The sequence below is a fragment of the Zosterops lateralis genome, assembly GCF_965231275.1.
Source record: "Zosterops lateralis genome assembly, chromosome: 18".
NCBI lineage: Eukaryota > Metazoa > Chordata > Aves > Passeriformes > Zosteropidae > Zosterops > Zosterops lateralis.
In genome coordinates, this window is record NC_139778.1 from 1,846,913 (window position 1) to 1,862,307 (window position 15,395).

Genomic DNA, 15,395 nt, shown 5'->3' on the forward strand with positions numbered 1-15,395 from the left:
AATTCCACGTTCTCCCATCCCAAAGTCCTCAGCACTTGCAAGATAAGACTCATTGAGAATTCACTTTGCCTTCTGAAGCCTGATAAAGATCTTTTCCCTCTAGGTCACTAAGATGAGAACATCTTATTTTCTAAACACCTTTAAACTAGCTTCAGCAGGGTAATTGGCCTGGTGACTCTACAGCTGTGGAGTTGTACATACTGTCCTTGAAATTACTGCTAGAGCTTCCCAAGTATCCAGGTAATCTGGCCTCAGGCATATTGGTTGAAATACTTCTTGTTTCTTAACTTGCAGAGAGACGTGGCTCAGCCAATATCTTTGAAATCACTGAGAGGGTGGAAATGGGCCAGATGGCTTCCATGTTCTTCAATAAAGGTAAGTGATGAACATTTTCAAAAGTCCCTTTGGGGCCTCCTGCACGTTGTGTGTATGGCTGTTCCATAGGTTTGTGTGCTTCTCAGTGTGGGTTTGCATCCTGAGTTTGTGATAAATCCACCCAAATGTGCTGTTGCTTCTCTCTGTGGACTGTATTAATCCTCCTGTGTGGTGTTTCTATAAAGTGTTTATGGGCTGGGTGGGCCAGAACCTGCTATGATGGGCATGGAACCAGCAAAACCTGCTCCCAGCTTATGGGAGCAGTTTCTTCATACAGGCAGGTACGTGTAAGTCAGTGCCTTTTCTGACTGCACTTCACCTACCTCTCAACTGCATCTGTCCTCTGTGAGCTCCACTGTTTGAAGCAGTAGAGTCCAGGTGTAGTTTTTTTGGTTGCATTTTGGTTGTAGCATTTGATAATAAGACATTCAGGCTTCCCTGAGCCTTGTAAATAGCAGTGTGAAGGAAAGAGACTTCTGGTAGGAGCTTCTAGAAATTGTCTGCATCTGGGGAATCATCAAGAGAGCTGGGACATGAACTGCTGAAGAGGTCCCTGCTGAGGATGTGACAGACAGCTGGCTTGTCTTTTTGCTTTTAAATGTCTTTTATGTGCCAGGGAACAAACTTGTAACCCTGCTCTAATAAAGCCCCATCCACTGCTGTGTATGATAGAAATGCAAACCACAGCAATGAGGATTCTGAAACCTGTAAAGCAGGACAATGAAATGCTGCTCAGAGCCAGAACATCATCAGACACCATGGCTGTGCAGTTTTGAGCCTGTCAGGCCCCATTTTTTTGTGGAAAGTGATGTCTCCCCTTGTTCACTGGCCTCCTTGCAAAGAGGTGATGGAAGGCTGGGTTTTTTCCACTACATTACATCAGTGTTATGCCAGCATAAAGCTGTTGCCACTGAAGGACAGCTGAGCTTAAGGAGTGAATATTCTTTGAACTTTATTTTTTGATTTAAAAGTTAATTGAAAAAAAAAACTTTATAATTTTCTTGCATTCCTCTTCTGGGATTTTGCAGATTTGAATCACTTAGGACTATTTAAATAATCTGCCTTGGACTAGGCTGCCACTTTTTTAGTTCAGAGAAGTGAAGTGTGTCAGAAACATCTTGTTCCTGGTCTTGCCTGTACCACTGAGTTGTTATGACCATAGGCAAGTTTTCTTGCTTGTTTGCTTTGCTGTGTGTAAAATATGGTGAACACATCCCTGCTTCTTGATGTTCTTCTAGGGTGTAATATTTGAGAAGTGCTTTTAGAGCAATCCATCAACAGAGTTGAGCAGTATTGCTGAGGGATGGAGGGTCACAGGAGTCCGAGTGTTCTCATCAAGTTTCAGGAGGCCCCTTCTTTGGAGGGAAGCTGGAAAGGACCCCCAGAAGCCAGGCAGGTTCTGGGCCTCTCTGGTGCTCAGCCAATAGAGGGTGCTGGGAATATGTATTCTCTCTCCATCGGCATTGATGGAGCTTCCAAGCAAAGTGGAATAAACTGCTTAGTACTCTTAAATCTTAATCCCTCTTCTTAATGTTGCTTTAGCCAGAGTTATCTGATTTCTGTGTTAGGGATCCTCCCCAGGGTCTCCTCAGCCCACGGAAAAGGGATGAATCCATCTGCAGGAAGGTGGCTGGAACAGCTGCAGGCTGCTTGTGACTTCCAGATGGGATGAGGTGCCCACAGCACAGGACCTGGGGCAGCTGCAACTCATTTGGTGCTTTCCCTTTGTCTGAGCTCAGCAGTGAGCTCCATGCCTGTCACAGATTCATAGATACCCTCTCCCTTCGAGTGGCTGCAGGGACAGACAGGTGAAGGACCTCCCTCTGCAGGTCCCTGCTGAGATGCTCCCTCCCCACAGCTGCACAGAAAGGCCTTCAGCAAGGGCAGCTGCTCAGTGACCACTCAGTGCTGATAAACTGGCCCACACTGGGGAATTCCCAGCTCCGAGCACCAGCCCCTGAGGTTTCACAGCTGGCAAATGTCTGGTGTTTACCCATGATATACAAAGTATGGATCCAAACCCAAGGTGATGGAGGGCTTTACAGTCTCCAGAGGGAAGGCTGATGAAAGCTGTGCAGTAGACCTCAAAACCCCTGATTTCTAGTGAGTTCTCTGCTCCTTTCCCTTGACTGATTTTTATTTTCAACAATCTGACAGGAGTTGAATCTGCAGTCCTAGGAGGTAAGCTGGGGATAAATCTCAATTTCAGATTGTCTGCTTTCTTAAAGGGAGCTGACTTAGGTTTAGGCTGTGAAGAGACTGTGCTGTTTTGAAAGAGCTGGCTCTGAAAAACGATTTTTTTTCTTTTTAATTTTTTTATTTTTTAATGTTGGGTGCTTTCTTCTGGGACTGAGCAGTCATTTATTGCAATAATAGATTCTAGGCACATCTATCATGCTGTTTCCTCACAGGAAGTAATTGCTTTTTTTTTTCACCCCGTTTTGTACCCAGTAATGAAAGTATTGATCAGGGAGGGTCAGCAGCAGTTTATAAAAGAACTGTTGCTAAAGTCTTCCTGTCTTGGAGAGGATGAGCTTGGGAGAGGAGTGTCAGCTGTGCTTCCTGCAGACACAGAGGTCTGCATTGGAATGAGGGTGCTGCTGGGTGCTGGCTGGTGCTGCTCTGCCTTAGCTGGTCTTGTCAGCTTTATTTTGTATGTGTGGGGCAGCTGAGTCCTGAGACCAGGCACAGATCCCAAAACAGAATATCTATCTGAGTCTATGTAGTCCTGAGCTTCATGTCTCTGCAGCTGCTGTCCTATGTCAGATATTTTTTAAAGCCTTCAATCCTTTTTAATGGGAAATTGGAGAAGACTGGTAGGTAGTTTGTTGCTGTCTCCAGAACAACGCTGGGACTCCCTAACTGTGAAGACATCTTTCACAGAGCAAGAAAGCAAGGAGAGCACTATACAGAATGATCTGACAGTTTCTGTAGTGAGTCCATTTGTCTCCAGGAACAGCTCTAGTGCACTGATATAGTGCTCTACTGTACAGAAGCGGTGAAGCTCTCTCAGTGCTTTCCTCATACAGCCCCTTTCACACTAAACAGGCTCAGCATATGGAATAATTTATTTCAACAAAGGAGAATGCCTAATAATGTTTCCTGACATCCAGAGATCCAGGGGCAGTATGATGGCAAAACATGGTAAAGCTTTGGGGCACCCAAGCACTGCAGGAATAAGTCCTCATTCCTGCGGCAGTGTTGTCTTTGTTTGATAGTTGTCACAGCTGTGAGTGTGAGGTTTGCTCAAGCTGCACTGGGATTAAGCATCAGGTGGCATCACAACTTGAAAGTATGGGCAGGTTTCTTGAGCTGTTTTCATTCAATGTCACCTTCCTAAATTAAATAAATTGGAGGCTTTTATCGTGTAACTCACCTGACTCTGAAATAAAATATCTTCCAATTTGTTGGTGAGATTTATACAGAATTGCTTGCAAGAAGAGAATCCTGGAGTCTCATCAAGCATTTCTTTATCCCTTTAGATTTTAGCCCTTCACAACAGTATCTTCTTCTGCTTCAGTAAGGCTGTTCTTGCTGTGCATCCAATTAATTTGTGTAAGATTTTCTTTTAATCTCATGGGTGAAGGCAGGGCAAGCTTTAAATAAAAAATAATTTAAAAAAAAACACAGAGAAAAAACTTATCCCAAAAAATGAGTAGGGGCAGGAACAGTGTATGTGGTGGCATCAGGGTAAGTGGGATGCAGAAACAGTTTTAAAGCTTTGCAGGATTGTACCTTGGCTCAAGTTGCCAGTGGTAGGGAATCTCCCAAAGCAGCTCCATTTCAGCCCATTGGAATCTGAGCTCTGCAGGGCCAAATCCCTACAAATCCATATTGTGAAGGTCCTGCAGGTTTGAAATCAGAGGATTTGGAATCAGCAGAGCCTAAAAACATTGTCTCTGGATTTCACTTTGTCAGGCTGTGCTCACACTGAGTCTGAGAGCATCACCTGGATGTTTGCCTGTGGCTGTTCAGAGCTGACAGCTTCTCCTGGCGCAAAGTGACCTTTGTGAGACCTGTTGGTCTTGACTGCAGGATGGGCTTGAACTAGAGGGTTTATTTAGTGTCAGTGCCAGGTATTGAAGGAGGCAGAGTGGAACTTTGAGACCCCTCATGCCCCGTCAGTTCTTGTTCCATGGTAAGTTCCCTGAGCTTGGCTGGAGTTTGCTGCACAAACTATAGAGGCAAATGGTGATTTAAGATCTTAAAAATTTTGTATATTTGAAGCGCAGAGAACAAGAGTCTCTGTGTACTCTGCTGAATCTGGACAATATTTTCTTTTTCTGCAGTGGGTGTCAACCTCTTCTATTTCTGTATAATTATCTACCTCTATGGAGATCTGGCAATCTATGCAGCAGCGGTGCCAGTCTCCCTAATGCAGGTGACCTGGTAAGTGTGCTTACTCCTGAGGGGCTGTGTGCTGCCAGGGAACAGGGCAGGCTTAGGCTTTGATGGGGTCATAAGTCTGACTAGGATCAGCTGTGTCTTCCAAAGCATGGGGTGGAGAAATGACTCAAGGATAGCTCATCTCTGGTGGGTGGGAGGTGAAGTTGTTTTGTATTCCCCACCTGAGTGCCTGCTGCCTGCCTGCAAAGCAGCTGACCTGGTTCCTGACAAGTCCTCAGGTGTGAAGTATTTCCAGCTTCAGCACTTGCAGACATGGGACTTGTTGCTCCATAGTTTGATTGCAATACTCTGCAATATGTTGCCTTCTCTGTCTCTTTGGGTAAGAGTTGAGGGGTGTGATGTTTACTAAGCCTGGGGCCAGTGAGTGGTGATGGTATGTGGACTTAGCTCTGGTTTGGGAGTGGTGCCTTTCTCAAAAAAAAAACAGATAATAAAAAAGATTGGTTTGATCAAATCTGGGCTGGATTTGAACTTTTATCTCGAAAATGGAAAACCTCAGCGAACCATAAAAGATCTAAGCTTACCAGCTTGATGATTAAATGATGAAACTTGAAAATAACTGCAGGCAATTCAAGAATTTGCCTTTAAAACTCTGGTACTCAGTGACTTGCTGTATTACAGTCCAGAAAATGTAAGGAAGTGAGTGTGGTCAGGCATAAAGAGGAGTATTGGCCAATGCTCATTCTTCTTTCTTGAATGCAGGAGAGAGGGGAAGACATCTGCTAGGAGTTAATTACTGTCTTTTGTTTCTCCCTCCTTTCCCAGCAGTGTCACTGGCAACCATTCTTGCAGCGTGGGAGATGGCACAAAGTACAACGACACAGACAAGTGCTGGGGGCCAATTCGAAGGATTGATGCTTACAGGCTGTATCTGGTGAGCTTCTGGAATTGAGATAACCACTGTTGCCATTTAAAGTCTGCTTCTAGTGCTTAGGGATTTTTTTTTTTCTTGTAGAAATAATGTAGTTCAAGTGAACAACAGAATATGGAACTTTTGGTTCAGTCTGACTTTTTCTGCCAAATACCCCCTCCCTATTCTTGGTGACATGGCTGTGTTTGAACTTGTTGACCATCAGAATGAGCCTTATGTTTTGAATTTGAGTTCTGTCCATCTTGGTGTGTAGTTTTACATTGCTTAAGCAGGTAAGATGTTTTTGCCAAAGGCTGGATTTTTCAGTGGCTGGCTAAGTAATATTTGCTTGGGGGTACTTGTTGTCAAGGTACTGAAGTATATTAAACTCACTTGAGTGCTCTAGAATATAAAATACTCTGAGTTAGAAGGGACTCACAAGGACCATTGAGTCCATTCTTTGTGTGAATAAAATTGTTAATGCTGCAGGAGAATCTGCCACTTGAAAGATGATGGAAACAACATCCAGTGCTATACACTGCCTTAGTAATAGCTTTGTCTAGTTCAGGATTGTCTATTGCATCTAATGCTGTGCTGGGGCTCTGCTCTGAACCCAGGGTTTTTCCCAGAGGATGAAGAACATGGCTTCTCTGAGCCTGGGGAGTGCTGAGAGCTCGTGTTTGGAGACAGATGTCGGTAGGGCAGAGTGGGAGGAGGGAAGGATGCCAGTGCTGCCTAGTTTGGCTGCTGTTAAGGGTCTCAGTGAGAATTTTAAGTAAAAAGAATGAGGGTGGCTGCATGTGTGCAGAGAAATCCAGAGGTAATTTTGGAATTTGGACATTTTGAACATGCAGTGGATCACATCCAGTGTTATTGCAAAAGTAAGAGCTGGGCCTCAGAAATATTAGTGAATGTCAAAGTCTAGTTAATTATTTAAGAGAAATATTATTGCTTTATTAAATTCTGTCTTGGTCTGTTTCTTTAAAACTTGTGGAAGATTGAAGATTTCCTTCCTGAATTTCAATAACTCTCCCTGACCCAGCAGAAGGAGCTAGTCAGAAAAGGCAGACATGCATTAATTACTGCCTCTGTCTCTCGGATATTATGTCTATAATTCATGAAGATAATTGTTGTTAGGACTTGCAAAATTAAAAAAATTAAGACTTTGTAAGCATTAGCCTTGCAGTCTGTGTACATAACTCTCAGAGGAGCTTTTCCCTCTGCTTGTCTTGTGGATTTGGAGAATAAATATCTGCAAAGTCTTTTGCTATGGTTAATCCTTTCCTGCTCATTAACTGGGATGAGGCTTCGATGTTGTTCTTGGTGCCCTTTTACATGGAGGGTGGGATTGTTTGTGGGAGAGCAGACCAGTCTGTAGTGGCTTACTGGTGGGGGTCAGTTCTCACAATCACTATTTCCAGGATACTTCTGGGTGTCAGCATTACCTCTAAGTTCTGCTTTTCTGTTAAAAGTCTCTAATGCTTCTTACTGAGTGAGGATGGGAGTAAACTGGGACTTGTTCTGCCTCCAACTCTTCTGGTCCCACTCCCTGTTTGACATGTGTGATTTCATTCTCCAGAAACCAGAGATGATGGTGACCTCTTTAGAGAGGGATAAGAGATGTAATAATTTATAAAACACTCAGATCACAGTACTGACTCTAGCTTTGAGTTTGGGCTGCCTCTGAAGTGGCTGTGCTGGCTAATATTTTTCACCTGCTCTCCTGGTTAATATTTTCCCCACTGTTCTATTTGCAGTGTGGACAACTAGTGACTGGTTGAGCTCTTAAACTTCCTGAGAGAAATCTCAGGATGGGAGGGCAGGACAAAGAAGCCACTTGACTTCAAGCAAAGAATTTAGTAGCAAACCATTGTAATTATCTCTACACATTTTGCCCAAGCTTCTTGTGTATAGTAGAGTTTTGAACATGCCAGAAAAGCTGAACCCTGCCTGTCTGAAGGGGAAAATGCAACATGAAAATGAGGAGGGGAGAGATGCATCAAAAGCACTGCTTCTCTTGGTCCCAAAGGATCACACCCATAGAGAACTATCCTGTTTTCTTAACTTTCTATTTTGAATTCTTGCCTCATGGAATAATTCAGGTTCCACATTTCAGTGGACAAACAAGGTCTCTTTTTGCAAACACGTTCCCCTGTGGCAAGGGACAGATGGACACCGTGGTCCCAAAAGAAAGCAGCTGAGTTTTTGGATCAGCCCTTTTGTCCTAGATGCCTGCCTCTAGTTTTCCTACCTTATCTTAGTACTGTATTTAGGTTTAAGTGACTTTTAGGAGGAAGATGTGTGGATGTAACTGAAACTTCTTACCTGTTCCAGTGAAGTAGCAGTTCTCTGGAAGTAGTGTTATATTTCATACTCTGTGTATGACCCTACAGAAAACCTATTTTGGAGGAGAATAATCTATTTGAGGTTTTCTGGACAAATGGTGCCAATGGGAGCTGCTTTGTGCCAAGTCCCACCAGTCTGCCAAAGACCCGTGCTGCCTTCCTCCTGTCAACTTTTTCTCTCCCAACACTGTGTCTTCTTTTCAGCAAAAACCATTTCAAACATTGACTCCTCAAGCTGGGGATGGAGAGAAGAATAATGACTGACGTAAAAATCCTTTTTCACGCCTTATTGTCTAAAAAGGCTTCTGGAAGCTGTCTCTGCTCTGATTACTGTGAATGGAAGCTGAAAGCTATGTACATAATGAGAATATTTAGATTAAATTCTTCTCTTGAGACTTGCTTGTCTGTGCAGCATCTTTATCGCTGCTCCAAGATTTCACACCTAAGTGTGTCTGCAGAGTCTTCAGAGACTGCTAGGCCCCTATTAACCTTTGTCTGAACAAATGGTTGTCTTGCTTCTTGTTTATAAATTGCTTTGGAAAATAAAAACTTGCAAAACAAATAAGCGAAGGCAAGTGCAGGAAATATGTAAATAGACTTATGCTCCTTTCCCATCACCTGCTGCTAGTATTTTCCTCCTTTTTTGGACCAGAAAGACCTGGGAGGTTTGAAGGGTGAGTCTTGCTGTGCTGTTCCACTCCTGTGAGGGCAAGACCCTGCAGGACAAATCTTCTTCCAAGAAAGGAGTGTGTTGGGCAGCCCAGCGACCTTGTTTAAGGCAAGCAGTGATCACAGTTAAAGCAGATCGATGGCTTTCTATCTTTGCCTCAGACCCGTTACCTCCCTGCCATGTCCTCAACAGCTGGAGTGACTCCCAAGTCCCTTGGCTGTCTCTGGCAATGCTGAGGACAGAGTCACGTTCTCTCAGTGCTGAGTTCACACTTCAGTGCAGCTGCTTTATCTCTGTAGGTTCCACTGGGCTATGCTGGGGGGGGTCATGGGGAAGGGGGCAGCAGATTTAAGTTTCAGATCTTTCATCGTAACATTTTCTTGTCTTTCTGGTCAAGTCATGTGGGAATGTGATATGATAGTCCCTGTTTCTAGAAAGCAGATACTGAGATAAATAAGATTAAATCCTGGGGATCAGCAGCCATTCAGAGTGTCTGATTCAAACTGTGTTCACGACCTGGCAAACAAGGCTTCTGTTCTGCATCAGGGTGGCCGTTGAGGCTGAAACCTCTACTCTGTTCTCAGCCCTCCTCTTCTGGCAATCTGGGGCACGGTGTCTTCCCATGCTAGAAAGGAAATGGCTTAAATTCTCAAGGGGAGCCATGTGCCTTTCAGAAGAGGCACTGGCACAGGTACTCCTGGTAGCCTGGCTCGGTAGCGCGTCAAAGCCACCGGGTGCATCTGTTCTGTCTGAGTCTCTGTTGGTTTTTTTAGCTGATCGGGGAGGGGACGCGGCATCCGCTTGTGCCGGTTCACAGATGCTGCAGTATCGAGGCAGCCCAGCGGGTGCGGGCCGGGCGAGGAGGGGAGCGCAGATGGTTTAATGGAGATTATCCCAGTTGGAAACGTGCTTGTGCAGTGAATAAAATGAGCGGGCTCGCAGGCGCTCGCTGTCCCTCTTCAGGAGGGGACAATGTCACCCCGGCCCGACGCTCTGATCGCTGACCAGAGCAGGGCCGGGCTGCGGCTGCGGGGGGCTGTGCAGGGGGGTCAGGGGGTGCTCTGAGGACACTCACACTGTTGTACCATTGCTCAGTACCAGCAGAACTTAATCGGCAAATGCAAAGGCTGAACTGATCAGTGTTGATGTGGATCCCGTCGGCCTTGGCACGGCACTGCCTTCCCAGCCCTCTTTGGCTGTGGGCTGGAGTGCTGGGCTTTGTGTGCCTGCTGTACGTGCTCTGCTTCCCTCCACGGCATTTCTCCTTCCTGGCTCTGCCTGTGCCCTGCTCTGGGTAAAGGTATCTCAGATTTTTATTGTTGAAATAGATCTTTCCAAATGCATTTACCTGCGCTGGGGCAGTTTTATCAGCTTGTTTGGTACAATGATGCTCTTGTGCCCTCTCGGTTCATTGTTGCCTTCTGTAGATATTTTGTTGTTGTTGTTTTTTGTTTTATATTTTTTCCACCCAGCAGTGATATGAGAGGAGCCCTCATGGCAGTACTTGAACATCCATGCTTGATCTAACCTGTCTGTTGCCAACAGGGAGCTGGAGCAAAAGAGCTGGGGCAGTGCTGCAAGCAGAGTGCTTCTTCCAAGGGCACCTGGGTTTTCTCCCCCATTCCCTTTGCAGCAAGTGCTTTTCCTCTGCCCTGCCTTCCTCAGCTGTGCCCTGCAGCAACATTTGGTAATAAATGGGTCACAGCTGCTGTCTCCTGGATATTTATTCTTACAATGTCTAGAGACCTTGAGAACCTGTGGTGGGGAAGGAAGCTGCCTCAGTGGCAGGAGCTGGACCAGAGAGGGCTGATTTCACAGCACATCAATCAGAAAGGTTTGGGGCACTTGTCCTGGGCTCCCAGAGTGAGCCAGTAAAAAGGAAGGAAAGCTGATGGAAGTTTATCTTGATGATGTGAAGTCATAATCTCGTTTAAATAAATTGCTTAAGCTGTAGCATTGTTGTGTTCTAAGTTACTTTCAGCCTGCAGTAAGGATGCAGCAGGACTGGGGCACTATTAGCTTGTCACCCTGCATATCCTACCAGAAGTTATTCATGGTAAGACCTTCTTGCCAAAAATACTGCATTATAAATGCTTTGATGTGGTTTACTATGGTATTGATATAGAAATAAATGTACAAAAAAGGCAGCTGCTACTTCTGTGCATAAAGGCGGTTCTGAAAGCCTTCAAAATAAGAAAAAGCTTTTCAAGAGTTCAGAATATTGTTCCATTTCTGTGTATAAAGGCCACTTGAGTTTTGAAGCATTGCTGTGATACAAGAGGAATTAATACTGCATTAGGTATCCAGTTGGCCAAATTGTTATAGGTGCCCCTGAAATACAGCTTTGCCTGGCTCAAAGCCGTGTCTCAGGGGCTGACAGGAGTCTTCTCCTGCCTCTCCTCTACTCAAAGTAGCAAAAAGTAAAGTCAGTTAAGTCGTTGCTTTTGTCTGAAGTGGTTGAAGAGGGATGGGCGCCAAGTTCTGCTAAAATTAATGGTGTCTGGATGTGGGATGGGGAGGCAAGTCTCAGCTCTCTTTATTGTGCAACTAATAGGTTGAATTTGTCTCACAGCCTTGTTAATACGGCATAAATCCTGCCTCCTTCATCCTGGTCCGTTCTTCTGTGGGCTCATCAATAAATCCTTTCAATTGCTTGCTCATCATATGCCTGTGACAGATAGCCTGGCTCTACTGGAGGTTGCCACACTCCTTGTGTTTCCTAATGCAAAGGGATCTTCGGATAATAACTGGCCTTGTGAAAAAGAGGTTACTCCTGAGCCGTCAGGAGGAGAGGCAGATGAGTGTGGTGTTGTGGAAGTGAAATATAAACTTGTTGTACCAGTGACCTAAGAGCTGGAGTTCAGCTTCTGATGGGTGATTTTTCTTGCTTCCTTGTAACTGATGGCATTTTGAGTAAAAGAAATATCAGCCAGAAGGCAAACACTGGGTGAGAGAATCAGCCTTTGGGACCAGACTTGAAGCAACTGCAAGACCATGCTTTGAAGCAACTAACATTAATGGATTAGCTTGTCTCTTTTCACTGGAAAATCAATAGTGCAGGGGACTGGAATGTGTTTTCTGTACAGAACTGTCTGTTCACAATGAGAAGTGGGTTTTTCCTAAGTGGAGCTTGGGCTGCGCTTGTCACTTGGACTCTGAGCTTTTCTAAAGGACCAATCCTGCCCTCCTGGCACCTCCAGCTGGCTGACAAGGGCTGTCTGGAAGGGAAGGGTGCTGTGGTGCTGCTTGAATGCATGGCCAGGGGTGCTGCAGGTGCTACCAGCCCTGCAGAGAAGCAAGGTGCAAGAAATGCAGAGATACAATGGGCAGAGGCCATCAGTGAGCTCAGACACCCTTGGCTTCCCCAAGGAGGACTGTCCTGCACACTTCAGTGCTTGGTTTGACTTATGTGGTGTTGGATGGTGATCATGAACCTTGGAAGCAAACCAGCTAAACAAACTGGGTGATGCAGTGGCTTTAGATAGATCTTTGTTTGCTTTTGTGCACATTGTGCAGTTGGAAGCTCACCAGAGGTGATTTTGGGCTCAAACCACAGCCCTGTGCACAGTACAGCCACCCTGCTAAGGCTGAGAGGCCACACTGCTGCTTTCCCTGAATAAAACTGTCTCTTTGGAGTCCACTCACTTGGGCATCAAGGCACCAAAGCTGACACTGTTCTCTCCTGATACTGGAGACCAATCTCTCCTGAATAGGGCAGGTGTCAGAACTAATAAATGTGATCACCCACTCCCTACACCGAGTGGTAAAGGTTTAAAATGGGCCTTTTAAAATTCCTTTCTTGGACCAGGCTGTTCCAGCAGAGCCACAAATCTTAGGTTTTCAAACATTTGTGGAAAATAAGTAATAAATACATTTCCCCTGTGCAGTGTTACTTTTTGCAGTGATTGTGACAGCATCCTAGGAGTCAGACTTGGAGAAGACCTGTTAAGTCAGCTAAACAATCCCCTGGGAAATGCAGTATAAGCCTTTTTCTTAACAGCATATTTTCCAGTATTCTGTTTGGTGCTTTAGCACCAGCTTTGTTTTTAAACAGGGATCTGACCTTGCAGCCTGCTTGATTCACATCAGTGTTTTCATCGAGTAAGACAGCAGTCTTGATCTTTCATCCCCTGAAATTACCATTAATTCCTTAATATACAGGTAGAAAGTACCAGGGCTGTGGAACTGTGGCATTCTGCTGTTATGAACATTATCAGAAACTGTAAAGGAAAGCTCTGGACAGACCCATATATCTTTTTACTCCTAAATAAAAGCCTGCAACTTAACACCATTCTAAATTGCGCTGTATGTCTGAGTGAGATCACTGATGCTCTTGTCCAAAAATGTGGATTTTTGGACTACATCAGCAAATCCCACACGTAGCTCATGCTTCTGTAAGCAGGACTATAAATACAAATAATGCAGCTGGGATTTATCTTGTAAGTTGAAGTCCGTGTAATGCTCTGGGGTAGAGCTGATCTCCCAAGCCTGTTGCACCTGTTTGGTGTGCAGTGTGGAGGGAAGAAGGCTGGAAGTGAGCAGACATCCCACTAGCCCCGGGCAACGAGGCTTTATCTCTTCTTTTGTGCTAAGTAGTTTCAAAGTGAGGGACTTTGCTTCCCTTCAGGCAACTCCTGCATGATACAGTGAGCAGGATGATGCTGCCCCTGAAGCTACATCCTCCAGGCAGCTGGAGAATCTTGTGAAACTCAACTGAGAAGTTTGTAGGGGGAAAAAAGTAAAGAGGACAAATAACTGCTTAGTGGTAGAAGCACTGTTGGTGGTGTGGCAGACGAGGGCTTAGTGGCCGTCAGGAACATTCATCCTTGCTGAACCCAAGTACCTCCTAACCCTGGCAGCTTGTAGCTTGACATGTTTGCAGGGCCCTCTGTGCATTGTGTCACGCTGGTCCACATCTCCCTTGCTTTGTGCTGTCTAACCCAGGGGCTTTTGTAGTCAATATAAATATTGTTGTAGTTGCCAATGCCCTACTAGGGGAGGCTACAAATATGCAGGAATTTGGGGCAGTATTTATGATGAAGATGATGCCCTCGCACTTTCTTGGAGGAAACTCATTAATCTCTCATACCATGCTAATGAATTGGGGAGGCAGAGAAAACAACTCCTCAAGGTCACCGAGTGTCACGAAGGAGAAAAGCTCCACTTTCATATGCTGTGGGAGATCAGAGCAGGCTGCTGGGGGGTACAGCCAAACTTGGCTCTGCACCTCCTGTGCTGTCCTTCCAAGTATCACAACCCAAGCATTCAGCTCTCCTGCATCTATCCACTTTGCTGCGTCCCTCCTGCTTGTTCAGATGCAATTAGGAGATGCAGAATAAGGGGGAGCCAGGGGTCAAGGAGGCGGTAAAGTGATTACAAGATGCTGCAAATGGCTGTGCCATAAATACTCCAATGATGAAAAATTAGATGCCAGTCACCTCGGGGTTATTGCTGGCCTCTATCTCTCTCTTGTTGTGAAAAATGATAATGGAAGTGTATTTACCCCAGAGTGTAAGCTTGCTGCTGGCTGTGATCCTGCACACCCCAGGTATGCCAGGAACAGAATCCTTGCACCTAATGACTTTCTGAGAACACTTTGTGCCTGAATTCCTTCAATTTAAGTGGAGAAAAAAAGAAAAGTGGAATTTCAGGGTATTCTTTCCAAAGTGGAAAGTTCCTGGTGCTCAGATTGACCAGCTCCAGAAACAGGCTGTGGCCCTGAGTGAGGATAGGGAGAAGATGAGGACAAGGATGGAGATAAGGGGAGAGAAGAACAGAGGAGAGGAGCACCCTCAAGTACTGCCTTGCTGTCTGTGTGCTGCTTCTGCCTTGGCCTCCCAGAGCTGCAGGCTGCCCAGTTCACAGCTGGTTTTTGGTGTGTTGGATGACCAGCAAGATCAGAGCTTAAGAAGCTGGGATGACTACACCTTTTTGCTGGGTGGGCAGTTAGAATCAAATGCTGGTACTGGGCTAAAGCCTTTGAAAATCTCTAGATAGTATTCAGATCCGCTGAAGTTAGTATCTTTGGGGATACAAGGACTTCTTTTCATCCCTTGCAGAAGGTCTTCCATTTTGGAAGAGGCATTAGGATCACTGTGGCACGGAACTGTGGGAGGCACCATCCAGCCTAAAGGGTTCTGTGGGTGAAAGGCCACTTTGCTTCGCTGGCAAAAACCAGCCTGGCAACAGCCGAGGTCTTAATTCCTGGAGGTGCCTCCTCCCTGCCTGAAGGAACTGGGGAAGAAGGGGGGTAAGGGCTCCTCAGTGCCAGGAATATGCCTGGGGTGAGTTATGATTATAAAGCTGTGCCAGGTGTCCCGAGAGCAGCACGGTAATTACCGGAGCTGCTGTGGCAGCTGCCTGCTGTACCCATAGCACAACTGCCCTTGTTTCTTCAGCTATAAATATTCCTTGTGGATTGTCTGGTGGCTGTGGCCTCCCTCCATTGTGACTTCCTGAATGTGCAGGGGATCTGGAGGTTAAAATCCCTCTTGTCTCTCAACTTCTTTGAGCAATCCTTGTTCTGTGGCTGGTTTATCTCTTTTCAACCAACTCTGAGCTTCATAACAGCTTGTCTGCTGATAACTTGCTGCCTATCAGCACGGCCCCTGCTGCAGCCCTGCTTCCAGCCTTGAGAAGCTGTGGATTTTCAGCTTTTTTTTTTTTTTTTAGCTCTCTAAAAAGCTTCTCCCTGAACAATCAGACTCTTTTCCATGTATTTATATTTGTACTGTCCGCTGTGAGGGGT

The 15,395-nt window shown here is 45.5% G+C and overlaps 1 protein-coding gene across 5 annotated transcripts in view; it reads left to right on the top strand.

Annotated features, from left to right (window-relative positions):
- TMEM104 (transmembrane protein 104) overlaps nucleotides 1–15,395 on the top strand; it is a 45,637-nt gene that overhangs the window by 6,421 nt on the left and 23,821 nt on the right. For 4 of the 5 annotated variants that reach the window (XM_083874565.1, XM_083874563.1, XM_083874566.1 and 1 more), the window contains exons 7-9: nucleotides 295–375; nucleotides 4,665–4,764; nucleotides 5,548–5,656. In XM_083874565.1, coding sequence (XP_083730691.1) covers nucleotides 295–375; nucleotides 4,665–4,764; nucleotides 5,548–5,656 — 290 coding nt within the window. The remainder of the gene's footprint in view (nucleotides 1–294; nucleotides 376–4,664; nucleotides 4,765–5,547; nucleotides 5,657–15,395) is intronic. The other variant, XM_083874567.1, reaches the window with a different exon arrangement.